The 14,560-nt window shown below is 42.8% G+C and overlaps 1 protein-coding gene and 1 long non-coding RNA gene across 2 annotated transcripts; both read left to right on the top strand.

Annotated features, from left to right (window-relative positions):
- The first annotated feature begins 3,038 nt into the window (after window positions 1–3,038).
- LOC121311246 lies at window positions 3,039–4,090 on the top strand. Its single transcript, XR_005949180.1, has 4 exons — window positions 3,039–3,120; window positions 3,307–3,429; window positions 3,634–3,806; window positions 3,999–4,090. It is a non-coding gene; the product is annotated as an uncharacterized LOC121311246 (long non-coding RNA).
- A 91-nt stretch (window positions 4,091–4,181) lies between these two features.
- Window positions 4,182–5,996, top strand: LOC121311247 (zona pellucida sperm-binding protein 1-like). Its single transcript, XM_041243887.1, has 7 exons — window positions 4,182–4,239; window positions 4,317–4,415; window positions 4,551–4,731; window positions 4,978–5,122; window positions 5,245–5,320; window positions 5,521–5,685; window positions 5,842–5,996. Exons 1-7 carry the CDS (start codon window positions 4,182–4,184, stop codon window positions 5,952–5,954), a joined length of 837 nt encoding a protein of 278 aa, XP_041099821.1. The 3' UTR covers window positions 5,955–5,996.
- The last annotated feature ends 8,564 nt before the right edge of the window (window positions 5,997–14,560 follow it).

The raw sequence follows: 14,560 nt of genomic DNA on the forward strand, positions 1-14,560 counted from the left end.
TTCTTGAATTTTTCCTGCATGCAATCCATAGTTATTTTCTTCTCAATCTGTCGGCGCTGTCAATTCTGTTTGCAAACTACAGTAGCCTGCTTGGAGTATCACTGGGCTGACCTGCTGTTCCAACACTGGGGGCTCTGACTCGTGTCCCTGTGAAATACCTTTGAACACTGTTGAACAGCCCAATAAACCTTGGGAACAACAATTGGATCAGCCAACGCCTGCTCTTCAGCCTACCTCTCCCTTCCAATTCCCGTGAACCCCCTCCCCACCTAAACACTCCCAGATACCTAAACATATGCTGGTTCCACTAGGAAGGAAGCTGACCCCCAGACCTTCCAATCTCCCATTAGGAATGCATTTGCTGTTTTGTCTAGTTCATTTTAGCTGACCACCTCTCCTTCCCTGCAAAGCTGTCTATCAAACAGAGACATTTGCATGTCAGCTACCAACTTTGGAGAAATGTTCTACTGTCATCGGGAGCATTAACATGAATGTATTGTCGTCAGACAGACGAGCCTGAACTGTCAAACACCCCTGTATTTCAGAAACTACAGATAAAATAGCAACCCCTGCATTAGTTTGTGCCGTGACTGGTTCAGTCAATAGAAGGGGGAGGTTGTCAATCGGCTTGTAGAAACGTTCTAGCTTTTCTTGCACAAAATGTATACTAGCTGTTCTCTTCCCTAACTCTGCTCCTGTTTCACTATATGAAGTGCCAGTTAAGATCCTGCACTATAGGGGAAGAGATTGGGAAGGGGGTGAAGAGAAGTGACTTAACAACTCTGTTTTTGGCTTTTAAGGAACTTCCTTTTTTTTTTTTTTTTTTTTTTTTTTTTAGCCGATCGTGTGCTTTAAGCCGCAGTATATTGGTATTCCTCATCTCCTGCTGAGTGGAGCTTGCAAATAGGAAGTGTTTACAGCTGAGAAATCCCCACTGACTGAACAGAGAGCGCGGCATGTACTGTGTTTGCAGAGCACAAAGATCATGCCAGAAGCACTCCCAACAGATGGCACCAGCAGAGGAATAGGTGGATCAGTGATACTGAATGATCAGTTGGAGTACTTGTGTTTTCACTACCATAAATATTGCCCCCACGGGGGCAAGTGGTTTTATGTAGGGACATCCAAGGCAAATAATTTAAAATTCTATGTTCTTGGCAGACTTCCTTACCCAGGGAGACTTGCAGTTGTAAACAAAATACACATCAAGAATTACAGTACAATAGAGCAAGATGCAATGACTTCAGTCCTAATAAGAGCAAATAAAAAACCCAGTTAGGATTTGATATCGGGGCAGTTCGTGAGCAGATGTGTTTAGTTACATCTGGGGTTAGATGAGAGTCCAAGTGAAATACAAGATGCTACCACAAATGATTCTGTGTTCTGTTTTATACTACAAGTATATGTAAATGGAAATAACGTGTACGTCTCAATCAATTTGGGGATTATTTGACAGCGTACAGATGGCAGGTAAGACTAAGCTTTGACATGCAATTATTCCAAACCCTGCTTTTATGGCCTCTTGGCCCAAGGTTTTATCTCTTTTTAAAAACAAAAAGGATGTGTTTTGGAGAATGGAGCACAGGCAGATTGGTAACTTGCCATTTCTTGACAACTCCTTTTCTGGGAAATGGGAGTAAATGAAATCCATAGAAATTTCAAGTAATTGGATGTGGTAGTAATATTAATGCAGCTCTGTGGCAGTATTGTTTGCAACTAGCAAGGCGCTGCTCCATCCTGAAACTTCATCAGAACACTGCAGGCTTGGAATGTAAACAGACTAGTTTTGAAACTAGTCCAGGTAAGTTCTCCCACTTCAGTGGGGACAACAGTGGAAGGCATTGTTACAAAAACACTGGGCTTCATAGTTCTGAAGTGTGCCTAGTAGATTTTCTAGTCGTTGCTTCAAAGCATGCCATTTGTGACACCTGCTGACATGATCACTGTGTGAGTGAACTACCTGCAATTTGCTTGTTTCCTGGTTATACTTTTTGATCAAGCCAACTTCCTCCTTGTTCTAGAATGAGCACTACATCCTGACCCTCCGCTACACAACTTCTGGACAACAAGCTTATGTTCAGATGCAATGCCCAACCGGTGCTGTAGTGCCCACAAAACCCCCTCCCTCTACAACCACTCCACGAAAACCAACAATACCCACTGCCTGCAGAGCCTCAGTCATGACAATAGAGCTGCCTGAAGGACCAATTGAACAAGTAGCTGTGATGGGTAAGGTTGTGCCTTGTCCCAGATAACTTCCCACCCAAATTGCTTGGCAATGAGGATAACCCAATCTCGTGGCAATGTTGCCTCTTGCAGATAAATCCAACACTCTGGTAACTGTCCAAGATGATAGCAGAAAGTGTGGCTACAGCTTGGTGCATGGGAGAGGAAAGAATGTCTTCACAGCCCCTTACACAGCCTGTGATGTCAAGATGCTGGTAAATATTTTTAGCTTTCTGTACTGTTGCTTTTAAACTTCCTATGCATGTAAATACCCTCGCTTGTGCTCTCTCTCTCCTCCCTTGATTCTCTTCCAGAATGGGAATTATGTCCTGACCCTAGTATATGTAACCCTTAGTGGGAGAAGGGTACAGGTGCAGATGAAATGTCCAACCAGTGCAGCTTTACCAACAGGATCATCCCTCCCTCCCTTTGGGGTTTCTGTCCTCTGCAGTGATACTTGCATGACAGTGGAGCTTCCTGGGGGACTGCTACAAGATATCCATTTAATGGGTGAGTTGGCTTGGTACACAGTAATGTGGGTGCTGTGAAACGGAAAGCATGCTCTAAATGTGGCATCTGTTGTAGATGAATCCAACAACTTGGTAGCTGTTATCGGTGCTCCCAAGACTTGTGGCTACAGTTTGAAGGGAAATGGCAAAAACATCTTGACTGCTCCTTACAAGGCCTGTCATGTCAAGATCTTGGTAAGCTGAGGGCAATTGCAGCTGTGATTCCCCATTTTTATTGGTGATCAAAATCCTGTCAAGAATGACCAACTCTCTTTTCACTTCTAGAACAACTTCTATATCCTGAGAGTCCTCTACACAACTTTTACTGGGGAGCGAGGAGATATACAGGCCAAATGTCCTGTTCCTGGTCTAGTACCACATGTGGGTGAGTGTTTGTTCACTGGACACAAAATACCAGAGTGCTCAAGTCTGGTGTTGCTTGTCTGCCAATGCTGTTGCTGCATCATGTTGCTTTGTATTGAATACAATGTGCCCCTACACAAGATATTAACACCTAAACTACAGGGTCTTCCCTGTACAACCTATAACATTGAAGTTTACTCTCTTGCAGGGTGCAAGATACCAAGAAGTCAGCAGTTGGCTTGTGGTCCACCTAATGTTGATCCACAACGGTGTGTGGCCAATGGATGTTGTGTGGATGCAAGAACTTCCCATTGTTACTATCCTTTGGATGGTATGGCTTGGTTTTACACTTTTGATATAGCACTGCTCATCTAATGAGCTGTCCAGAGTAACTTTGAACAGCTTGTATAGGAAAACTTTGAGGGTGGAGGAGATAATTGACCTGATTTCCACCCTTACTGTACAGGGGACTGGTCCTTCAGGTAAATGGTTTCATTATTTTGTATTAATGGTTTCTCTGCTTCCTGCTTTTCAGCGTGCACTGCAGATGGGCATTTTGTATTCTCCGTATACCGCACCTCAACCAAGCCAGAAATTGATCCGAGCAGTCTAGTAATTGCAGGAAACCATTCATGTGTCCCTGTAATCTGCACTCCAGACTTTGCGGTCTTCAAATTTCCTGTGACTGGCTGTGGGACACGTGTCTTTGTAAGTTCACTCCTCCTGGGGTTTGGGTTAGTACTAGGACTTCTAGGCTGCAATGCTTTTTACAGCCATATGTTTAAGGGGGGTGTTGGGGTGCTAATCTACTGGCATGCCACTGGTTTTGGGCTGGCCAGGTTGATTACAATCCTCAACTGCTTCAGTGTTCTCACTTTGTAATCATTTTTTTTTCTGTAGACTGTGGCGGAGACTACAATCTATCTTGCTGAAGTTCGTGGTTTGGTTCGGGGGATCCAGCAGATGTATGGACAAATTACCAGAGATGGCCCTTATCGGTAATTTCTTCTACATGCGCTTGGAACAGGCAGCTGCTTAACCCTCTTTCAGCATACTTTGCTGGTTGTAGTGGGTGGGGACCCCATGATCGGAGTTAAAGCCTTTATGGTTTTGTCATTGACTGGAATATCTGTGCCAACTGGTAACTAAATGGATTCTTTGTCTTCACTGTCTCCTCTCTGCACTACAGTTTCCATGTGGAATGTCGCTATTCTAAAGGAAACTTGGCCAGCACTGGTTACTTGGTGGTGAACCCATCGCCTCCATCAGCAGCCTTGGCTTTTGGCTGGCTTGGGGTTAGGTTAAGGATTGCCACAGGTAATTGAACATGATGCGTAACTTCTCCCATTTGGTCTGGTTTGGCATCATGTCTGGTAATGACTGCTAGATTTGACTGGCTCAATTTCCTCTTTCAATGGCTGGTGTGTTACCAATGATGCACCTCTCTTGCAGATGCCAGCTACACCAGCTTCTACCCACAGTCCCATCTGCCCCTGAGCGTCTTGCTTGGAAGCAAGGTGTATCTGGAAGTGCAGCTTGTGAACCCTCCTAACCCCAGTGTAGTTCTGCTGGTCCACTACTGCATCGCCTATCCCCGGTCCTCTCAAGCTGCCTGGGTGATCATCTATGAAGGGTGAGTATCCTGATTTGTCTCCCTTTGTCTGGACAAAAGCAACATGCCAGGGATTTGTCCAGCAGCAACTGCCAGATGTGACCATTAACCAGTTCAGCAACTGGTTAGGTGACTGGCTGCAAACATCTAAATTAAATCTTTGCAAGCTAGACTGTTGCAGCTGCTAGCATTACAATATGGCTACCATGCACTTCAAGCCTCCTAGTTGGCAGCTGTAGGACTCCCTTCTGAATTTCTCCCCCACAGTTGTCCAAACATCCTGGATTACAGCAGTGCTGCTGGCCTCCATGTCAAATACAATAACATGCCTGTATCCAAGCACACTCGACGCTTTGAAATAGAAATCTTCCAGTTCCTGGACTACAAGACCAAGCAGCGTTTGGATGAGGAAGTGAGTTTAATAGTGGTCCAATTGTATAGACTCAAGCTTGCTTCCAAATGCCTAGTCATAAATGGTATATTAGACCAAAGCAGATCTACAGCTGCTCCTAACTCCATTTACTTTCTTTTTAGATCTATTTCATGTGTTCAACCGAAGTGTGTTCCCCGGAACGTCGTGTTTGCAATGAAGGATGCTTTGATGGAAGAGGTATGGTCCTGAAAAGCACTATTTGGACTTGGTTTCTGAGAAGGAGTCCTTCTGAAGTTTGGCTGTTTTAGGTTAAGCCTTACATTTTTACTGTAGCATGAAGTCTTCAATCTTGTGCTTTTTAGACCCCCCCCCTGAAGTATTTAAGTCCTGCTCCCTTGGTTAAATTTTGGGCACTTGATATCTTTCTCCTTCCACAGAGATGCCTGTTCCCACATCAAGATCTGCTGGAGGGCGCTGTGCAGGAAAGCCCTGTCCTGGGAAATCAAACGTAGACAAGCGAGCTGCTCCTGGTCATGCTGGCTTCATTGCTGTCAGCGAAGGAACCTTCACTTTGGATGAGATTGTGCCCCATGAACAAACGGGCAAGTGATTTGAGATCTTCTGCATTGAAGCAGTACTAGCCTTTTTCATGTGGTGTTGCTCAGTTCTGGCCCTGGGCCAAAGCCAGAACTGAAGCTTCATTGTATTCCTCCCTTGCTCACAGTTGCTTTGCCACTAACTTTTGCTTCCTCTTGCAGAGAAGCACTGGACGCACTTCCATGGTCTCCTGTGGCTGCTTGGTTTGCTGGTCCTGGTATCTGTTATAATGCTCTTCCTCAAATGGATTGGCTTGCAAATTGTCAGGTCCTAGAGAAGCAGTCTCTAACTTGAATAAACCTTTATCTTGTGTTAATTCTGTAGTGGTTTGTGGGTTTTCTTAATTTCAATTCCTCCACCAAATAGAGGGGGGTCACATCTAAGTAGGATTAGAGATGCCGATTTATCCAACATGTTGGATTTGCTGTTTGCAGTAAACTGAGGTTTAATACCCTGAAGTGACAGCTGCATTGTTTTTTGAGCACTCGAGACCTCTTCTGCTGGTGCCAGTAAAGGCGCTGGTACATTGCCATTTGCTGTGCAATTCAGTAGTGCCCTAAGGGTTCACTTGTGTTTATCCAAATACTACATTACCTAGGCTGCAATTGATGTATATTGCATCTAACATGGCGTAGCAGCCGTGACCAAGGGCCAATAAACTGCTGTGCAGTATATGTAGAGATTTTGCTTTAATAGGGCCATCGTGGTGCTGGACAATGGCAACTGTAGCTGCTGCTACTTCTGGGCTGTCCCTGCTGTGGGACAGGGCTTTGGATTGAGGGCAGACAGAAGTCCTCTGACACTCTCTTGCAGGATTCTATTTATACACAAGTATAACACCTTTGCATGCCACTGTTTGTTTGGAAGTGGGTGGGGGGGGGGAGGGATTGATATACAATGTGATCTTGCGTGGGCATATTCAGGTGGAATACATGTGGCACTGGTGTTTTGTCATCTGTCTTGGCTGTTTCTGAGATTCATATGAAACAATGACATGACTGTTTCTGGCCACTTCATATACCAGTCTTTTCCACAAGTACTAAAATTACTCCAGTGAGAAGCCTATAAACAAGATGGTAGCATACACTAATGTGGTACACTCCAGTATGTGACACCAAATGGCTTGGAGAGGGACAAAGCTTACCTTAACAAGGAGCGCAATTTGATTTGTGCTTTTTAAATGGGGTGCTAAATTCTTGAATTGGGTCAAGACAAACCTGTTGGTCAGTACATGATTGTTTGGTTTCTAAGACCCCCTACCCAAAAGGAACAGACTTGACTGGAATGTCATCTGGTAAAAGCATTAGTGCAAAGTGCAGGGTCAGTTTAATAGTATGTGAGCACAGGGTTGCACAAATCAGTTCATGTGCTGGGATTCAAGTGAATAATTAAATTCCGCACAACCATATGTGTGTATTTGGGTTTGCTGACAAAGGGGTTAAACAGTAGTTTGGAAGGGTCCAAAAAACAGGAGTCCCAGCAAATAAGGGAGAGTTGACAGGTCTGGTATAAACCTATAAATTAAGCCTCTCTGTGACCAGAGCCGGAATTATTCTTGGTGATAAATCACTCTCCTGACGTGTGAGGGTGCTGTTTAAAGGGAACAGAGAGCCCTGGACTGGATGACCAGGCAATTGATTCCCGGGGTTAGAAGGAAGTTATCTAGAAAGGGGGCGGGGCTACAATATACTAAATCCTGGACCTGGAAGGGGTAAGATTGGAGAGGTGGGTGCACTAGTTAACCAAGGGGTCATGATTGACAATACAAAAGGGGGCATAGAGAAGTGATTTGTGTCTTGTTATGGTTAAGCTGAACCGGAAGGAAACGTGTTTGTTTTGTCGTTTAGATATACTGTTATTTCAGGAGCTAACACAATCTGGAGCTGTCAGAGGCCAGCACAAACCTGGACTACACTGCACTTTTGTTTTACAAATAACTGTATTCACACAACAAGCACTTTAGCACTCACTGTGGAGACTTGTGTTTTGCATTATGTGTGGGTGTGCAAGATCGGGACTATTTCGGGAACAACCTGTGGATTAAAACGGTGCAATAAACGGCGCTGTATTGCCTGCTTCTCATTCTCTGACTTTGGATTATAAAAATAAATAACATTGCACCTGGATTACCTTTGTCTGTATGTTCATTTATCAATGCTACATTCCTGCACACTGTTAACTACTTAAATAAGGTGGGCACATTTATTTAAAATAAATAAATCTTTAGATATATTTTTGTACTTTTTATTTTTTCAAATGTGCCTCTGCTGCCTCAATGTACGCTACGCCCCTGATGTTGACAAGGACACAGTGCGGTCCAGTGGTTCAAATCCCACCTCTGCCAGTGACCGACTCACTGTGTGACTCTGAGCAAGTCACTTAACCTTGTAATAAATGTATTGGCATATTCACACTTTCTTTGTCTTCTGAGGCATTTATGTGCTGAAATGATGATTCCTTTTTGAGATGCAACTGCCATGTGTTTGGTCAATAGGGTGTGCTACTTTACATCTATCCAAGTGTTTTATAATTTTGTTTAATGTACTACCGTATTGTGTGTGTACCATTCACAAACCAGTACACAACCCACATGTAATTCTAATAACACAATTGTAATCTAGAATACGATGGATTCAGCCCGAGAAGCCGACAAAATGTGTTGTATATCGCATACTTGGAGTGCCCAATTATTTGACACTTCTTTATTCTGCATTTTGTGATGTCCAATTACAGTAAGTTTCCTCATTGCAGCACTTCTGAAGGTCAGTGATTTACTCCTATCTGTCAACCAAACCAATTCCCTTTTCACTTCCTGGAGCTTAAGAACGGGTGTCAGCAAGTTATTGGCCCCTGGTGGACAAAGAGTCCCCTTGAGCACCTGACCAGTAGGGTCCATTGTGGGTGAGGAGAAACTGACCCTGATCATTGTGCCTCCAGGCCCACAGGAGGGCCAGAGTTAATGCAACATTTCATAAACCACTTACGTTCCGACGAGGGGAGGAGTACTAGCACTTGCTCCCCAGGTTGGAAAGTCCTGATGCAAGCATTTTTATTATATTGTTGCTCCCGAGTATGCTGCGTTGCCTCCAGCTTTATCTTCTCAAAATGACCGACCGACCGACCAACTCCAGGCACATGCTTTACTATAGTCTCTGCTCGGCTTTGGTTTGCTTCCCTACCTTCCTTTATGAATCGAATACCCCAGGGTTGTCTCCCACAGGAGCTCAAAGGGTGAAAAGCCTGTTGATGCCTGTGGTACGTCTCAGATAGCAAAGAGAAGATAAGGAAGAATTTGACCCATTCTTTGTTTCCTTTGTTTTAGTCTTATCAAACTGTTCCACAAGCTCATCACATTGTGGATCACAAACCGATACCCGATGGAACATATTTTGAGGGACCCCCAAAGTTGTTGAATGCATTGGGACATAAAGGCTGTCCCCTGATCAATCAGAATCTCCCTATGTATACCTACATGAGAAAATAAAATCCCGGAAATAAAATCTTGCCAAGATTCTCTCCTCCATCTTTTTCACGCCCGAGAAAATGGAACATCATTGGCTAGCCTGAGAACCTCGCTACGAAAAGGCTGAGGAACAAGACAAATCCTCACATTTCCTAAGGTGGATGCAGGGATTAAGCAGGTCAGATTGCAAGGGGAAAACAAAAGGCAAAAGAAAAAAGGAAAATAAAACACAGCAATAAAACTACAAACAAAAGGTGCTGCTTATGCAGCGTTCTCCCACCACCACTAAACCGCTCAGCTCGGGTCTCCAAGCTAGGCTCTCTTATTCCATCACTCCACGCTGGCTTTGCCAGGTTTCCCCCAGCTAACTACACATGTCCCCTCGAGTACGTAACAATTATTTTTGTTTTATTTAATAGCCGCTGTCTTCCGCAGCCGTGCTTGCTTGTCCCGGTCTCTCGCTCCAGCTGCTGACCATCTTGCCTTGGGTTATTTACCTCGTTTCCAAACCCAGAGTCACTGGGTTTTCCCTGTAATCGCAAGTCCAAATGAATAACAGAGCATAGTTCTGATAGGTCGAGCAACCCACCCCCTGTAATCGCGGTATTAATTTGTCTGGAGCTCAGTACACATAAATCGCAGTACATTAAATGAAAACTCAGCATTTCCAGTTATTTATATTTTTGTAATCATTCACTTTGTAAAATGATTTATTTTTTACGTGCTTTTTACATTGATTATGCAACATGTTTATGGATTTAAAAATGATGAATCAAATTAATTAGTTGAGCAGCATTTCTGAATAGTTTGTTTTGTTCATGCTAACCCCCCACTCACAAAGCAAGGCCTCATGTTTGTAGCTGGCAGCTACATTAATTTTCCTACTATAAGAATGTTACATGGAAAGGGATGTACGGTCTTGTTTTGCAGGTTGGATCATAACCAATTGAAGGTTATTCTGTTTAGTATTAGGGGCTATTGCAATATTTCTTTCTTTCTTGCTTTCTTTGCATTTGGAAACATTGACTAGCTTTTTGGGAGCTTCACAATTTGACTATTTCTGATGACGTATCCGTATATTTGTTATATGTTGCGCACTTAAAATGTAGTACCGAAATAATGTTAGGCTAATTAAAAAGATGTATGTGTACAGGTAGCCTGTCTAGGCTATACAATATTATTGACAATAATGTTAAGTACAGTATATAGGACTTATAGGTTGGGGCAAAGCACACCTTTAAAACATATAAGTGCTAGTGGTCTAGGACTGGAACACGGCCATTAATCCCAGACTTTGGCAAAGTTTCACACTCATGTACAGTAAACTGTGTGCTTGTCAGTTAACTTTACCACACTCGGTCTTAATGGTTTGAGATCTGCCAATTGGAGTGTCATGACACATGTTAATCACTAGTTTATACTGAGCATAATTAGTACATAATATTCCCCATGCACTGTCCAATTATAAAACTGCAGTTAACAAACATCTTAAATGTACTTTAATTATTACAATGTATTCTTACCACTAAAAACTGTGAATTAGGTTTGAGAATGTTGAGTCTTCTGCTCAGTTTCATTCAGCTCCAAGTCACAATTGGACTTTAACACCACTGTGAAGGAGAGCAGGACTGTGCCACTGTTGCGGTATGATGTTTAAAATAGATTAACTGTGGCCTCCAATTAATAAATCTTACCCGCTATTCTTTACCACCAATCCCTGACCCACAACAACTTTGGGAACATTTGGAGCAAACTGCAGAACCTTAAGACAGTGTAACCCTTTTCACTTGTATATAATTTCACACACAGAGCTGACAGCAGCTGGTTGCAGCTAGATACACTTTATTCCCCCATGGCTCATAGAAGACTGTAGGGAATGAGTCTAAACCCGTGTCTGTTGAATATCTTAGTAAGTCAAGTCACTGATACAGTTTCCCATTTAATGAGTCAAAAAATCACCATCCTGAAAACAGCTACAGTGACAGCATACATAGCCTTTCATACTGAATTTACCATTGGGTTACACCTGTGAGTAAGCTGCGGGAAACTGAGAAAAGTATATTTTCCACATCAAAAAGACACAATTCACTGTACAAGTCTACTATTGTCAGGCAGGGAAATAACAGACAATTGGTTGTTGTATTTCTAAAAGTACAGGGTCAGTTTGCAGTGGTTACTGGTAGTAAACTTAACAGAGACGCACAGGATTCCAACTGCAAGACAAATGCCTTGTGGTGATGAAAAGCATTTGTGCTACACAATCCTGGTGTCTGTCCAACCAATGCACAGCACTTCAAAAAGAGTCAGTTACTGTACCTGGAATCTCGACATCAAGCAGGGATAGCACTTTCACTAGGAAAATAGGTATCCAGCAGAGGGCGTCAGAGAACTAAACATTGGCCACAGCAAATGTAATAAGATTATGGATTAAATCATTTACCATATTAAAAAAAAAAAAAAGGGGGGGGAAAAAAACATGCAGTGTAAGTCGTAATTTTACTAAGCAAACCTGGACAGTAACCACTCCAAGTGGACTCGAAGATATGAATAACAGAGGTTTTTTTTTTTTTTATTATTATTATTTTTAATATTTGACATCTTTCATAAATGCTGTAGTAGACAAATTGGATTCTGCTGTATGTCACTCGAGTTTCTATTGTTACCCTTGTTCAGTCAGAAAACTCATGCGATAGATTATTTATTAAAACATAGACAAGGCAACACTGCTACATTATACATATTTTACACTACATCAAGTTGGCCGTTCTTTGCGTCTCGCCTTTCGAAGTACCCCTTTCGAGGGGGGCCCTGCCATAAATTAACTTGCAGAGTAAGTGGAGAGGCTGAACGTAGGGAGTCATGGGCGGACAGGGAAGGATAGCTGACTCCGCGTTTAGACGAAGCCAAACAGCAGGTGGAGGCTGGGGAGGGGGAGGTAAATTCTGCCGCACAGAGGGGATATAATGGGGTGAGCTAAGATATACATCCTTTACTTACAGATTTCACGTATTGTTTAGCGATGGACACATAAGATACTAGCAAACCCATTGACGATTTGATCTGGTATTGGAAGCACCTAAAATATGCTTGATATTTACATGATCTGATCAAAGGTTAAAGGGAGTTCCCTGCCAGAACCGCCGCTTTGCTTAATGAATGGAATGTTTCGTACACTTGTAGCTATTATTTTGTAATTCGTATGATTTGTCGTCATTATCTTTAAGTTTAACCCTTAAATAATGTATCAATTGACTCCAACTAGATTCATTTGATAAACAGCTTATTTCATGATTTATATTATTTTCACAAAGTCAGGTAAGTGAGTAACATAAGAGACCTCCGAGGACAGCAATGCTAAAAATCCTATAGCGTGACACTGCAGACTCTCCATCCAGAGATGGGCATATTTATTGAACTCCCCACGGAACTTCACATCAAACACCCCAACAAAGAAGAGGTACACCCCCATCAAACAGTCAGCACCAGTTTTAAGAACACAGAAGTTTATGGTATTGCCTAAACCTGTTGGAAGTTCCAGCAACATAAAAAATTATCGAAACATTCAGTAACTGCTGGTTTGCTGGGCACCAGCATTAGGGCATACACTACATTGACCAGAGACACAATTCACTTTTAAGGTTTGAAAACATTTTGAGGAATAACAAGGTCATACACGGAGCAAACGTGAAGCAATATTTATTTGTAGGCCATTTTATTTAAAATTAAAATGAATGTTGCCTGCTTTTGCTCTTCTCACTGCATGCACAAATATTTCTCTTAAGTAAACAGTTGACTTTTTCCCCAGAAAAAAAAGTGATATACCAGTAATGTTTTAGCTTTTGTGAAAATGGGCTGTCCCTCATTTGACAGATTATTTATTTATTACCCAAATTCCATCCCTGACATGTCTTCTCTTGCAGATCAGTTTCAGTCACAATGGAAAGGGCCCTTCTCGCAGACTTCAACAGATGGTTTATAGACAGCACTTGTTAGCAGGTGCTTCTGTAATCCAACACAGCCCATATTACTGATTTTTCAAGTCTCACAAGATAACTCTACGCGAAACTCTGGAGAATAGACTTTCCATTAAAAATTTCTCAGAGGACAGTAATCCCGCTTAACCTATGATGGCTGTACACTCTAGTGACAGCGTAAAGGCAGGTGTTTATAATTCTGTTCAACCTCTTTTGTCACTGTGCAATTGCTATTTCCTTTCAAACCAAGAGTCACGGGAGAGTGGTGACGTTGTAAGAGAGTGAGTACACAGCTGCAGCCTAAGTGTACTAATTGACTAGCAAGTAGAGAAGACATGGGAATTCACAGCTTCTAGGTCACAGGCAGAGGTCTCAGTATGGACTCCACTAGGTGGGTTGGAGGGCAGGCTAGTCGGGGCGGTGGTGAAGGTGGTCCCATTGCCTCCTACTGTAGCCATGGCCACGCTGGCAGCGGTGCAGGGCACCCTGGCAGTAACAATGCTGGTAGTGGCAATGCTGGCAGCGGTGCGGGGCACTATGGAGGAACAGCATTCTAGCAGTGATCGTACTGGTCTCTCTTGATCCTTGAAGGGGGCAGCACACCGTTTAATGCCCGTGTCCTCCACAGGCGAGGCACCATTCCTGGTCATCGAGGTAGTTGGGGAGGGCTTGCAGCCCACCCCTGTAGAAGTCAGAGATGCCAGTCTCCAGCTTCAGGGCTGACGGCGCTGAGCACCGGCTGTGGGGATGCTGGGCACTCTAATAGCGGCAAGACAGTCAGCTGTTTTTCCAAAAAGTATAGAAAAAGGCTATTATTCACCACAAACTTTGCTTCTGTGACCAGGACATTGATATTTTTAAATTTACCTATTTTAGAATTTTCTAGAACATTCCAGATAGTTTCAGTGCTTAGTAAACTTGGATGGCATCAAGAGGCTGCAATCATCCGGCAGGCGCATTTTGCTATGTCTGCGGCCAATTTTATCAAGACAAGAGCGAAAAAGTACTCGTGGAAGCATCTGCTAAGATGTGTGGGGCCTACAAGGCATATTTCGGCATGCCTGTTGGGGATAAAGACAAACCCTGGGCACCTCATTTCAGCTGCGAGCAATGATAAAAAAATCTGGAAGGTAAGATGGACAAATGTTGCTCGGAATTTTTTATTATTTATAAAATTGTTGAACAAAAAAAAAAAAATTTTTAAAATTTGTAAAAATTTTTAATTTTAAAATGTTTTACAATTTTCAATGTTATGGAAAAAATATATCAGATATGAAAAATTCTGCAAGAATCTCTAACACATTAGTCATGGGTGAAATACCTACATTTTTCTAGGATGGTACAGAGGAGAAAAGACAACCATGAAGTTCGCTATACCAAGAATTAGGCAGGAATCCACTGACCACTCAAGCAAATGCCACTTATGCATGGTGGACTCCTCCA

The sequence above is a fragment of the Polyodon spathula genome, unplaced genomic scaffold (genome assembly GCF_017654505.1).
Source record: "Polyodon spathula isolate WHYD16114869_AA unplaced genomic scaffold, ASM1765450v1 scaffolds_3026, whole genome shotgun sequence".
Taxonomy (NCBI): Eukaryota; Metazoa; Chordata; class Actinopteri; order Acipenseriformes; family Polyodontidae; genus Polyodon; species Polyodon spathula.